The 15,109-nt window shown below is 37.1% G+C and overlaps 2 protein-coding genes across 3 annotated transcripts in view; one reads left to right on the forward strand and one right to left on the reverse strand.

Moving 5' to 3' along the window:
• The first annotated feature begins 1,848 nt into the window (after positions 1–1,848).
• On the forward strand, positions 1,849–9,380 carry LOC132559328 (uncharacterized). Of its 2 annotated transcripts, none has more exons than XM_060223938.1 (4): positions 1,849–1,955; positions 4,658–5,475; positions 5,681–6,407; positions 6,748–9,380. In XM_060223938.1, exons 2-4 carry the CDS (start codon positions 4,710–4,712, stop codon positions 7,439–7,441), a joined length of 2,187 nt encoding a protein of 728 aa, XP_060079921.1. In that variant the 5' UTR covers positions 1,849–1,955; positions 4,658–4,709; the 3' UTR covers positions 7,442–9,380. The 2 variants fall into 2 exon arrangements, with proteins under 2 accessions (XP_060079921.1, XP_060079922.1); XM_060223939.1 differs by lacking the exon at positions 1,849–1,955 and adding an exon at positions 3,575–3,669.
• Positions 9,381–12,120: 2,740 nt separating this feature from the next.
• LOC132559335 (serine-rich adhesin for platelets-like) overlaps positions 12,121–15,109 on the reverse strand; it is a 44,593-nt gene continuing 41,604 nt past the window's right edge. Inside the window, exon 29 of the mRNA XM_060223948.1 lies at positions 12,121–14,785. Within this exon, the coding sequence (XP_060079931.1) occupies positions 14,742–14,785 (44 nt within the window). The 3' untranslated portion in view covers positions 12,121–14,741. The remainder of the gene's footprint in view (positions 14,786–15,109) is intronic.

The raw sequence follows: 15,109 nt of genomic DNA on the forward strand, positions 1-15,109 counted from the left end.
CATTCAAGATGGCTGTGATTTTGAAAATCTTATTGCTACTTTTTGGACAAAAAATGTCGTTTTGAAACGAGACCTCCACCAATGAATTGCCAATGGCCCATAAATGGTCCTTACTTAACTTGATATCTGTGCTACATTCAAGAGGCTGCTATCTTTAAATACCTTACTATCACTACCTGAACTACCTGAAACATAAAAATTGGGCTTCCAATTATGAGTTGGGCATGGTTCACAAATGATCTTAACTGAAAACATCCTCTCTATATGTTTTCTACAATTTTCCTATAATTTCACTTGACCTGTAGGTGGTATACAGTACTAATGAACACAGCCAATATTACATGTATTCTTGGGATAGTAATGTAGAGATAAACACATTTGACTACTTCTCTAGTCCCAGCTGGCAAAAGTTAACCAAACGTAAGCCGAGAACGATTTGATCTTTAGGTAGTTTGAAACCGGATATGATTATTTTACCTGGTTTGGCTTTTAACTAGTTTTTAACCAATGTTTTGACCAATTCATCAAAGAATGTTTAAGTGTTCCCGTGTCGTGTATTTTTGGATGAAGACATTCAAAGATGTCTGTTTGTTCGCCTGTACACCGGTATATATTGTCCAATTCCTCTCGACTTCTCCTCAGAGCAATGGCAGTCAAAATGATTATGGACAATTTTTACATAATAGACTTAAATAAGTGACTTAATTTAACATTAGATACTGTATGGTCGAGGCATTTTCGCGTGTATGATATTTTCACTATTACGCTGTTCATTAACTTGATCGCGAAAATTTAATCGTTGAAGTAGCGAGACATTAGTTTATTAGATGTCGTCTACCTCCAGATCGCGAAATTTAAATTGTCAATATACTATTAGGTCATTTTGAAAGAAAATCGCGAAAATTTAAACCCGTGAAAATTACCTGTTTTATGTATACCTATATCGTGATTCACTCAGAGATTAAATTGATATTCTAATTCGTTTCCTACCAGGGAACCTCATTTAGGATAATTCTTTAGGTCTCCATAATGTTTTACTCGTTGCATATCCAGCTCTTACATTGTATATAGATAAACACTGTTTTGTCAAATAATCTCTTGCATGATAATTTTCATTGTTATTCGTTATAATAATTGCTAGCGATTTGCAAGTAATTCGCCTGAATGAAACCTGAAACTTGTAGCTGGGCATCTGGCAGTTATATACACCTTTCATGAGGTTCCAAAGTAGAACAGGTAACAAACGATTGTCGTAAAAGCTGAGAAAGGTCTGTTCAGTGCTTACTGAGGGATATTTTCAGGACAGGCCATGCGAACGAAAGATGACTTTGACAATATCCCCCATCTGATGATATTGTGAAGTTAGTGTTTCATATGCACAAAAGACTTAAATCTTTTTTTTTTTTAAATCCTGTCTTACAACATCGGATATCTGTATTTTTGGTTAAGTGTACTAGGTTACAGAAAGTAAAGTAAAAGAGGCAAGTGATTTTAATTAGATAGGAAAATGAATATTTTCTTACTTTAAGCTTTTTCGAAGGCGCCTGGAAATTTAAGATTAAACTCTACAACTTCAAAACATGTTTACTCTCTTAAAGATAGCAAAGATGGCTAGATTTTAACATGCATAAACAGACATCTTCTCTGTGATGGAGTGAGAACACATGGTCTCACTTTGATCAGACACGAGGCGGGGTATATATACACGCTTACAGTATCATTTACACCCTGTTGTGAGCCCCGCCCACGCCACGCGCCACCCCCGTCAGGGCCCCGCTCTCAGCAGCAGCAACAGAAGAGGAGTCCCTACAACTTTCTCCTGCCCAGGATCAGATGTGTTTGATATCGGATTTCTTTCCATACTTAGCAGTTCGACGTCACATTTGTACTGGGGCTTCCGAAACCGGTTGCAGTTGTCATAGGAGAGTGTCTACCTTAAAGGACTTTTATAAGAGGTAAGTGTTTTGTTTATCAATACAATAACATAATATTGAAATTTGAATTAGTGAGATATTAATCTTGTAGAGTACGTAATGTACTACTACTACTACACACGAGCTGGAATGTCGAGCAATGTTTATATATTGTGTAAAGATGGCGAAACGGTGTGCTCCTCACGTGCAGGCGTTTATCGTAGACAAGTACCGTGTTTTATGTATTTCTGCTTTAACACAACATGATGTAACAGTCATATATACAGACATCGTTTTCTATTCCGGGGCTTTTAAATTCGTAATCAAAAGAATTTTCAGAAATGTACATTACGGCTCTGGCGTTCTACCAAAACGCAGCAGCAGATCTGACACTTCACGTGTAAATGTTACGTTTAGGTATACGAAGATGTGTTTCGATATTTACCTTGTAACCTATCACATTCTTAATTTCCCGATAAAAAGGACTTTATAGATATAAATGATAGGAAATTAACAAATTTGAAAGTCGTTCAAAAATCAGAGAAAATTGACCAAAAAACATTGTATCATTTAGTCCAGCGAACCGGATTATTTAGGTCTGTGTTTAATTAATTTAAATTAAACTCGCCTTGTACCAGTTTCTTTATCTCCTGGCTACATAATCAATATCGTTATTCCTATAGTTCGTACTATTAATGAAACTAATACAGGTTATTCCGTAAACATGTAAAACGCCGAATCTGTTGAAGGGAATGTAAAAATTCAGAAAAGAAGTGATTTGGTTCCATATGCGATATTTAACAAATTGATAACTTTATTTCTGTATTGTAGTTATTTCATGTGATATTCCACACTGTTAAGTCTAAAGGGCCTTTACGTGCAATAGAAAGATAACAATGCTCTAATATTCAAAACTGTTCGGTTTTGATGATAGTCCCTGATACATGTCAGGGAAGGGGATATCTAACTCCGTATTATGGTAATTAAGTAACCCAATATGTTGACATGGTAGGGAACCCCGTCTCCCCCCGTTTTACACTAGCTCATTAAGCTCCACGTGACATGTGGTCCAGTGGTCGGGTCCTTCTGATGCCAGAGACCATCAACATAACACTAGAAACATGACCAATACTTAATTAATTGTTACTGCCTTTCAGTTGTGCTATATTAGTACAATCGCGATAAAACAAACAAGAGTATAAATAGATAGATAAATTGATAAATAAGTAAATAATAGTATTAATATAAACTGTAGAATATGGATACAAAAAGTGTTACCTAATAATCACAGCCGACCCACACACGTGTATACGTGTTCGCGTTCATTATTCAACGTATATCGAAATTGACTCCTTTCCTATTTTCAACTCATAATATTCAAACTTTGACACAAACAAAAACTATATACCCATTAAATAGTTTAAAATATATTTTGAAAACAGTGAATGTGTATTGGTGAGCTTATTTTCAGTTGTGGTGAAAGGAAGGTAACTTTTTGTACAGACACAGGGAAGTGACAATAAGTTAGTATTTTACCGCATGTCAGAGCGAGTTAACTCCCCTGATAACACGAATATTAGGTGCAAGTGACCTAACCATTATCAAACCGATTACGAAATATTTAACTACCTCCTCTAGATTTGTTTCAGTATTGGTTGTAGGTAATTTTCTCACCTCTAGAGACGGATCAGGATCATCCATCACATGTCCCAGGGTGTAGAGAGCGAAAGTGATTGTTACCCCTGGTGTATCGAGGGTGGGTCAAAACATGTTTCAAAGGCATTGATCGAAATGTAGAATTTTATTGGATTGCTTTTTCTGAACTGAAACTGATGACATAACTTTATTTTGAGTTTAATGCAGATGTTGAAAAATATACAATGAACGTTTGGCAGCGTGAAGGAATGACCAGGTTCAAGAATACTTGATTTTTTTTTTAAAAACTTAAACTTTCAAATCAAAGTTAAAGTTGATGATATTTGAAATGTTTTGGTACGCATTCAACCTCCAGATACAGCAAGATACCCGTACATAACAAAATACAAAACTGAAAAAAAAAATGAAAAAAAGTATCTTAATGTTATTTTTTGTTTTAGGAACGTTTAATTGTATTTGAAACATGTCCTTGCTTAGCAGCATACCAATAAATAATTGTTAGACTAAGGAACAGGTTTAAAACACATTAAAGAAATGAAAATCTGTAGGGGGAGCAGTTTCAATCCGCGTTCCGCATACTAAAACATCATCATAAACTTCTGTGGCTTCAATAGATCTGGATACAACATCAAAACGTCCTCTTTAGTAACATGTAGGTTTATGGTTTGTCATCATCCGTACAGGTGTACCTCGAAAAGGCCGTTATTTGACCTTGTTAGCAATTAAGTAACATCTTGTTGTGATATTTAGTGATGTCAACGTTGATTCTTTGATATGGTCTCGAGCTCAAGTTTATTTTCCCATCGTTTCACTTGGGAACGATTAGTTTAACTCTAAAGTTTGGATACAAGGATAAATTAATCGCACATCGTGAAAGTTGAGAATTATATATATTATAACAATTGGTAATGTATTGATTTTAAATGAAGTATCTGTAAACTTTTATAAATAAACATCATCACGTGCATATCCATGACAAAGCAATTAGGAAATGACTACACCAAAACTTACCTTTTGAGTTTATGGCGGATCTTCCGCATGTTTGATAAGAGTAAAAGTTTACTCATAGACATTTGTATTATTTTCAGAAACGCACGTGAAATACACTTCTGCTAACCGCGGCCACCTGACGTGTCCAACATGAAGGTACTAGATTTGAATACCGCGGCCCTTAAGGACTATGAGATGGGGAATTACGACAGTGCCATACAGCTTTACACAAGTCTCTTGGAAGACGAACCGAAGTGCGCCTACCATTTCGTGAATCGAGCGAAGTGCTACCTACAACAGGCCAAGTACAGTGATGTCGTAGATGACATCAAGAAGGCGCTCGACCTTGACCCAAAAAACATAGAGGGCGCCATCACCGGGGGTCGCGCGTCCACCAAACTTGGCAAGTACGAAGATGCATATCACTTTTACAAGGCTGGGCTCGACGTGGACTCAAAACACGTGGTAATCACAGAAGATCTGAAAAAATTACAACAGGTAATATTGGAGGACTATGAAAAGAGCGGAGGCGAGACAGACGAACAAGGATATGATGCAGTGAACTTCTGTGGGCAAGACTACTATCCCGGGGACGATGTGTTGCTAAGGACGGAATATGCATCACTAGAGAGGAAATACGATATGGAGAAGGACATACCTGCTCCCCCTATTGATCTCATTAGGTCGGAAAAGGCCGGTAGGATAGCCGTTGAGGCACACAAGGCAATGATGGCTGGAAGGTTTCCTGAGGCCTTGCAATACTTTACACTTGCAGTGGAGCTAGAGCCAGCCAACAAAATTCTTCGAAAACTGAGGGCAGAGGTGCGTTTCTTGAACGAAGACCTTATAGGTGCTATTCAAGACTTGTGGGTGATCCCCAAGGGAGAACGGACAGCAGATTCATGGAAGTTAGGAGGTAAGGACCGTATCACAAAACCAAAGCAAATCAAGACTTCGATGCTTACGCGAGCTTGGTATATATGTATATGAAGTGTTCGAAGAAAATTTTGAGTACGTTTTTCAATACAGAAATCTAATATTCAAGTGTTATTGCGCTCCTCATATGTTTGTTCACAAAAGCGAATTAACGAAAATTCTATGAAAACATTTTGTTTCTTCAGGTAAAGTATTGGGCCAGATAAATTATCCGATAGCGGCGGAATTCTGGCTTAGGAAGGCATACACACTTTCGGGCAAGAAAGACCAAGAAGCTGCCATTATATTCCAGAAGGTGCGTACCAGTCGAATTTACGGTCCACTGACTACAGATTATCCCGTAACCGTGGACTTCTCCGGGTACGGACGTGGTATCTACGCAAAGCGTGACATACCCGAGGGCGAAATCATATTCGAGGATTCTCCCGCAGTGTTTGGTCGTGTGATGGAGAAGGATGTTGACAAGGTGGTGCCGGCTTGTGATTATTGTTCCACATCACTTCTGACAGCACGCAGATACTTCGGAGACAAACTTGACACATTCGACAGCAGCGTGCAGGACCTGATAGAAAGTCAGTGGCCGGACGTTGAACCCGTCATGTGTGAAAAATGCAATGTGGTAAAATTTTGCACTGACACTTGTAAAGAGCGTGCATGGGATGAATATCATCAGCTTATATGTCCTGCCAGGTGCGCCGCCGCGAAAACCCTGTACGAAGTGGCAGATAACTATGGCTATGGATACAACGAGAAAGATGAGAAAGTCAACCTGTGGCTGGCGTCATTCAGCCCAGTTATCCTTGCACGGATGTGGGCACAGATAATCATCGAGGCCAAACGCCTGATGAAGAAGGACAAATGTACGGAACCCACAGTAGAGCATTGGGCCAGAGCAAAGGCTCCTTTCAGGAAGTAAGTTTTCGATAATCAGGATTTATGATTAAACAATATAACTAAAATAAAATTAATCGTCATATTCGATTATACAGCATAACATTCATTTTCAAATTGGCTCAATTGCAAATTATTAATAACGTTGTTCTTTGCCTGTTCGGTACGATTACCGTTCCGCGAAGGGTAATTTGCCGCTATCGAAATGTATGACGTAATTAAGAGTAGAGAAGTGAAAGCGTTTTTGAAGGTTTCCGTTCCATACATATTCGCGGTTGTGTGTCTTGTAGTGGTGTCAAAATTACGTGAAATAGGTTCTTTGAAAATAAATAAATAAAAATCATGTTTATCATTATTTCAGATTTATTGCTTTCGGCTCTGGTGACGTTACAGCCAAGATGGCGACGGTTTTACAGCTTTATCGCGACATCTTCAGCGACTGTGGTGACGGCATCAAGTATGAGATTACGGACTCCGAATTTACGGGCAGGTATTTCCAGGCGTCGTGTAATCTCCAAACTTTCTCCTTCCCAGTGACTCCCCACCATCAGTTCATCAACCGTCTGTCCAATATCGACGCACAGGACATGAGAGCCATAGCTCTGTTGAAACCACTCGAAGTTAAGGTCCCATCAGCGGACTTTTGTGGCATTTTCCCTCTCCACGCATGTCTGAATCATTCGTGCATGAATAACGTCGAGGTGTGTGACGGTTACGTAAATGATCGCGGTGGTGTGATAGTCCGCGCCAAAAGAGACATCACGAAAGGGGAGGAGCTATACACGACTTACATCGACACATCAATGCCCCGAAAGCTCAGGAGGGCGTGGCTCTATAAATCCTTTAATTTTTGGTGTCACTGTCCACGCTGTGTGCACGAGGGTGACGACCCCTATATCTGTACAAGCTGCCACAAGAAAGCAATGAACCAAGATCCATTTAGGGGGTGTGGCAAATGTCGAAAGGCGTGGTACTGCACAGTAGACTGTCAACGAAAAGCGTGGAATCATGGACACAAAGAGATATGTCAAGAAAAGCACTCGGACATCTCGTGAGGCGTCTGGTCTATCAAGATGTCTGTAGTGCCCAGCCAAGCTAAGCTAAGCTATGCTCTACAGGCAACGGTGTAGATGTAAAAGCGTCCATGGGTGAAACGAGACAACGATTCTTCAACATCATCGGCATTTATCTCAACGGCCCGAATGGCAAGTGAAATTATACCTTGGTGCTGTGTTCATCGTCAACGAAAATATGATTTTTTTTGGTGATATCATTTGGCCATATGTTTGCTGTGTTGAAGGTCAGATATATGACCTTAGTCTACTTTCGTGATCATATTAAAGGTCACAAAACAAAATTTCAATAATGAGATAAAGATTTGTAAACATGTTCGTTAAAATGGCATTGACCGACTCTTGCATATCGCCACCAAGTGTTGCAGACACTGGGACCGATGTGGCCCTAGTTCACGGTAGTTAATAGCACGGTGAGATAAACGGTCGCCAAGATTGTTCATATTTCTGACCTTGACCCATTAACCATATCATGTGAGAGTGATTTATAGTGTGATATCAACTTTTGTATATACATTCGAACGAATTTGGTGCAGTGACGTGTATGATTAAATTGTGTGACTAATGTAACTTTTAAAATGTGCTATATTTTGGGTACAATATCATTTTGTTTGAAATACAGAAACATTCAGGCTATGTTGAAAATGCTGATACCCATTTATTTTTACGTCGGCTTGATATCATGTCGTGAACTTGTTTTGATATAGACTGTCGGAATGTGATAAGCCAAATTGAATGAAGACGTGCTCACCAATTCTTACGAATGACACATGTGTTATTTATTTTGAGATTTCTCTACCAATAAGTCTGTGACGTCATCCTGTGATTTTGCTCAGCAAGCTGGCAGTGTTTTTGTATATATATGTATATTGGTCATTTTGAAGACTTTTTTTGCACCCACCGTCCCCTTCCCTTCCCATCCATTCCAAAACTTACAATAGTTCCCTACCTCCCCTCTTGTTTTTGTTGTATCCTTGTTTAATATATACAAATGGCAACTCAACTTTTATAAATCTGTTTAACAGTTTACTGTAGAATAGAGACGTTTAACATACATGAAACCAGGTTGTTTTCATCGAGACAGGGAAAATGCACAGAGAACGTGTATAGAAGCATCTCGTGCAGACATTGTATACTAGTGATGTATACCTACATCAAACTCCTGAAAGACGTACTCCATTACAATATTGATTGGACTGTAGTCTCGATATATTCTGTTAGACTAAAAAAGTTTGTCTCTAAAATAATAATTCTACATCAATATTCATATTTATTATGCAGTTATTGACTAATCAAATTTAGAGACATACATTTTCGGTCCAGACTTCTTAAGACTTAAAAATAAATCCATTCTTTGTATGTGAACTAATATTGGAATATATTTGTATCGATGATACTATTTGATTCATTAAGTGAGCAAAAAAAAAAAGAAAGAAAGATTGAATTGAATTAAAGCAAATTTGAGCACAAAATCAAACGCGGTAACATCAACTATGCAAATACTTCGAGATATCGTGTTATTCAAGTAACACTGGTCCTAAAACACATGGTGTATCACGAATTATCACATCATATCATGGAATCCAGGTCAAACAGATATTTTATTGATTTCTCCCGGTACAGTCTACATTACTTCCCCGGATGTATTGTAACCCCTGTTGTTTGCTGTATCTTAATTCCCGAAATGTACAAAGTATATAATATATACTGTTTTGTTTAATATGTACGTTTTTCTGACACACGATTTAGCATTCCTCTCCCCTCCCAACACAAGACCTCGTAGCTTAGTCCCAATGTTGTTACCTGATTTTGTTATCTAATTTATTCACTTTTTAGTATCATTATTTATCAATATTAATCTTACACTGTGAACATTTTTCTGTAAATTTGATTTCGGAATGAAATAAATATATGACCTTAATGTGTGTTTTCTTATAATTGTAACCCCTCAGCTCTTTAGTGATGAGACGACTCAAAAGTTTGGTACTTCCATTTAATCAATAATTAAGAAAACCTACAACATAATAAATACGAAACTAAGGAACTTACTTTTACTTTCGTTGTAGGAACACATGATATACATTTAACTGTCGCGACAATATAAATTGGTTTGGAATATTTGATTATTTCCTAAGACTTACCAGAGACCCATGAGGTACGTGGCACAGCTGTCTCTAAGAGTCTTGATCATGATCGTCCAGCAGTCAGATGGAAAGTGACTGGTAGTGGACGTGAACAGGGCTTTGGTATGTGTGCAGGGTGGCGTCCGTCCGTCCGTCAATCCGTCTGCCTGTCAAACTTTCGTTTCCGTGTTATAACTTCCTCAAATATCATTCAATTTAGGTGAAACTTGGTCAGCAAATGCATCTTGGGGCCATTAAGACTGAGTTTGACTATCAGTGTCATCTGTTAATAATTATGCATACTAATGAGGTATCCTTTCATTTCTTTGGTCGGTCAGTTTTTGTGCTCTAACTGTCCTAAATATAATCTGATTTAGATGTAACTTGAAGTCCCACAAATATTATCAGTTTATCATTAAACTATATCATTCTACACAGCATTATGACATGTTTACTCCTAACCTCCAAAATATTTACTTGCAATATGTTTGGAAAGCGGGGGATATAAATTCCATGAATTTGCTTGTTATCAATGAATCTGCATGTTTACAAAGTACATAATAAGGAACACGATACTCATCAAATTATAAAAAAATACATTAATATTAGTTTGTCGTAAAAATCATCTCTTGTATGACGTCATTTAAACATCGTGCAGAAACTTCCGTGTCGTCAGAGATGCATGACACGGCACCGGTGTTCCCGAATATTTGACGCTGTAATTTAAACGCGCACAACATATGATATTCATTTACAACACGTGTGGGAGATGAAACACTCATGAAATAATGAAATTATGGAACAATGTAATAAAGTAACCGTTTCACCAGACATCGATTTAGAAGTTTGGAAAATATTAATTAAAAATATTAAATTAAAAATTTAGTAATATGGAACGGACACGATTAATGTAGTCTACTAGTAGTGATATCCCCCGATGTCTTTTTTTCACAAATGTACTTTTAATGTTTCTCATCTAAAAGCAGCTACAAGCAGATGTTTGCAATATCACAAAAACATATATGTATGTTCTTTGTAAAGTTTTAACATATCACACATTGTCTGTTAAATTATACACATTATGATTAAATAGAGAATAATTTTCATATTTAATAAGTTTTGATATTACGAGTGCCGCGGACTTGTATCGCCTCCCTTGTCCGTGAATTGTTCATTCTTGGTAAGTATTTATAAAAAACGACTACCGAACAATGTACTAGTATTGGCAGTGTGGGGTGTGCCCTCTGTTGATCTGAATGTCGACATATCGTTTTCTTTTATTGACAGGACGTAACCAGCCGAGATCTGTTTCAATAACAATATCTAGACTATTTGACTAAAATGTAACTTCTCCCTTTAAAGATTAAAACGTCATTATTTTAATTAGGCTACGAAACAAATAAGAGTTCCAGGCGGGTAACACCTGATGTTCTGGTGAATATATAATCCACACAGGTTAATGATACGTCAAAAGTTAACATCCCAGAAACGAGAGGCAGAAGGGGCCTGAATCGATCATCTGTCCTTAAGCTTACCCGGACGATTGTCGGTTCGTTACGTCACATTTTGTAAACATGAAAGCCTATACTTTCACCTTTCATATGTCGCACACTGTCTGTCTACAGCTATCATCTTTCCTATGTTGCACACTGTCTGTCTACAGCTATCACCTTTCCTATGTCACACACCGTCTGTCTACAGCTATCACCTTTCCTATGTCACGCAATGTCTGTCTACAGCTATCACCTTTCCTATGTGCACACTGCCTGTCTACAGCCATCACCTTTCCTATGTCGCACACTGTCTGCCTACAGCTATCACCTTTCCTATGTCACGTAATGTCTGCCTACAGCCATCACCTTTCCAATGTGCGCACTGTCTGTCTACAGCTATCACCTTTCCTATGTCACGCAATGTCTGCCTACAGCTATCACCTTTCCTATGCGTACTGTCTGTCTACAGCCATCACCTTTCCTATGTCGCACACTGTCTGCCTACAGCTATCACCTTTCCTATGTCACACACTGTCTACAGCTATCACCTTTCCTATGTCACGCAATGTCTGTCTACAGCTATCACCTTTCCTATGTGCGCACTGTCTGTCTACAGCTATCACCTTTCCTATGTGCACACTGCCTGTCTACAGCTTTCACCTTTCCTATGTTGCACACTGTCTGTCTACAGCTATCACCTTTCCTATGTGCACACTGCCTGTCTACAGCTATCACCTTTCCTATGTCGCACACTGTCTGCCTACAGCTATCACCTTTCCAATGTCACACACTGTCTACAGCTATCACCTTTCCTATGTCACACACTGTCTACAGCTATCACCTTTCCTATGTCGTGCACTGTCTGTAGGCAGACAGTGCTCGACATAGGAAAGATGAGAGCTTTAGGTCATCTTGACACTTCAACAAGAACTGTGACTATTCAAATCCTTCTGTTGGGAAGTTTTCCCAGTTGAGATTTGAAACTTATCAACCCAGAACTACAAATTAGTTTGTTACTTCAAAAATGTACTCATGGAACAAGACACCATTAACAAAACACTTTTATTTTAATGCACTAGAATCATCAATATAAAATATTGGCACATTTGTAAGCAACCTGCTTCTTTAAAATTTGCATAAGATTTTGATTACATTGCCTTTCAACACAAACAATATAACTAGTACAACAAAACAATTAGGTAATGAAATACAACCACAACACACTTCAGCAGTTTGTGCATATTTAGATTAGATACAGAAACTATCAAGGTATGTTCTGGCTCTATGTCATTACTTCTATTTGTCACCTTCACAACCGCCCTGCACACCTAGAGGTATCCACACCCACAGCTAGGGACCTTAGCTTGAACTTCATTGCACCTTGGCGTTGGTTCCAAACTTTTGACCTCATAAAACAATTAATATTCAACAAGATTAAAAGTAAATTTATATAAAAGTCATTCTGTCTTCAATATGAATAGCTAAAACCGGTTGATTAAATCTTTTAATTTGAACACATAGGTTTTGTAACATAACATCTTTCTGTCATGATTAGTTAAAAACCTGCTGACTTGATTTTTCCACTGAAATACATTGGCTTTGTTACATATCTTTCTATCTACAAGGAATGTAAACATGTAAAAATCACACAAACCATATAATTATACTCTCTAGAAAAAAGAATTAACATGAAGCACACATAAACCTGTGAATTATATATGGACCACAGGCCAGGGGATCTGTAATTGCACCAAAAAGATTATGGACATCTTGTCCAGTTCTCTTCCTGACGCGGAATATGAATTTATAAATCATGACCCCCACCATCACTGGAAAAGAAGCAACATATTCAGCTAAACATGATTATGATAATGGCAGAATGAAGGAATAAAAAAATGAAAACTTATGTGAAGCAAATAAATGTGAACACATCTACATTTCACCTTATAAAAAAACGGTATTCAACCTATAGTTTATTTTCATGAGTCCTTTTCAACCTTATTGGAAAAAACAATGAAAAACTGTCGTAATTTTCAGAAACATTCATTTAACGGTTTGTTACAATAATAATAATGCCAAATAAAAAATTGTTATAAAGAGAAATTGTATAACATGATTCTGAACACGTAAACTTTCAAAAAAGGAAACTAAGTATATATAGCACCCAGCATTTTCTTGTTGAAGTCACAGGAGGAGTGTAATGACAAGTATATCGCATACTTTTTAAAATGTACTTCTAAATTTTGTATCTAAAAATCATACATTGGTAAATGAAATCATGATTCATTTGATTAAAAGAAAACAATAAAAACAAAAACTGATTATCAGCTCTATCTATAATATCTTTGTTTGAATTTCTTTCTTTCTTAAATTCTTAGCTAGTGATCATAATTTATGTAATATTTCTCAAAGAAACGATAAACAACATGAAATCAACACACCCATAGTCAATGAGTAGCCATAATATCCTTAGATAAGAGAGAACATACCAAGACTAGAAGCATGATCTATTTCTGTAACTGAAAGCATATTTAACATTGTCTACAATATATGTAAACGATCTGGCACAGGCATTTTTTAGAAGTTTGCTCCAATGTTAATCATTTGTAGGTATTGAAGACAAACCTTCATCACTTATATTTAACATTCGTGCAACAATCTGTTCGATAAAGATACAGATGTGGCACAAATTTATGTAGATTTCTTTTTACACAATTATAAACCGAATTAAATGCAGAAATTCATGTAAAAATGCCCTTCTTCAATTTAACAATGACTTACTGAAATTGTTAGAACATGTTTTGACTTGATTTAAAGCTAAGGTATTCCTGTTATGATCTTTAAAGGTGTGACCACTGATTTATGCAAATCATGTGTAGATTGACTGTATTGCCTTAAAAAAATGAAAAAAAAAAACAATTAATGTTACTTATGGAAGAACATCTTATCATGCCCCAGCCATTATCAAACAGTTGTCAAAATTCACCTACATAACTATCTCAACAAACGTGCTTATAAAAATTTTCAACGTTCTTCGAACAGCCAATAACAGATTCTACACAAATCATTGTACAGAGTGATATAGCACCAACACTTTTAGATAGTCTACACCACATTATACAGGTGTTCCTGTTTCAGTCATTGAAGGAAGTCATGTTTGTATTTCAAAATAATGTAGTTAACATATGTATCATTATAGTAAGTCATGGATTAAAACATCTACAGGATCCCAGAGAGAGCCTGTTGTAAAACATCCACTACAGGATCCCAGAGAGAGCCTGGTGTAAAACATCTACTACAGGATCCCAGAGAAAGCCTGGTGTAAAACATCCGCTACAGGATCCCAGAGAGAGCCTGGTGTAAAACATCTATTACAGGATCCCAGAGAGAGCCTGGTGTAAAACATCCACTACAGGATCCCAGAGAGAGCCTGGTGTAAAACATCCACTACAGGATCCCAGAGAAAGCCTGGTGTAAAACATCCACTACAGGATCCAAGAGAGAGCCTGGTGTAAAACATCCACTACAGGATCCAAGGGAAAGCCTGGTGTAAATTACTGTGAGTTAAAAAGCATCCATAACATCGTGAAATACACTCAGTTGTTCTCAGCTTCCCGGACTAAGCCTCCTATCATCATTTGTCAGAAGAATTTTATGTTTTGATCCTCAGTTTTCATTGTCGCTGCTGTCACAAAGATCTATAATTTCATCTGAAATAACATAAGAAACACTTCTTATTAAATGATAATAAAACTGATGTCAGCCTGTGTTTCACACTTGTGAGCTGTTGTCAACAGGATACACATATTACATTAACGCAGTGTAAAAATTACTTGTAAGAAAATATAAAAAATTAACACTATAACCATGCAAAAGAATTTGTAAGGATTATCTTTAATAAATTATAAATCAATATTCTCTATAAATCTTTATCTTTGTTCCAGCTTAATACTTTTTCAATGTTTATGACGAAATGATAAACCACTGTGCTATAAACTACGGACCCCTATTGCCTTGATTATATAACACATCAA

The sequence above is a fragment of the Ylistrum balloti genome, unplaced genomic scaffold (assembly GCF_031769215.1).
Source record: "Ylistrum balloti isolate Yb309-2 unplaced genomic scaffold, AGI_CSIRO_Ybal_v1 Utg370892, whole genome shotgun sequence".
Classification (NCBI taxonomy): domain Eukaryota; kingdom Metazoa; phylum Mollusca; class Bivalvia; order Pectinida; family Pectinidae; genus Ylistrum; species Ylistrum balloti.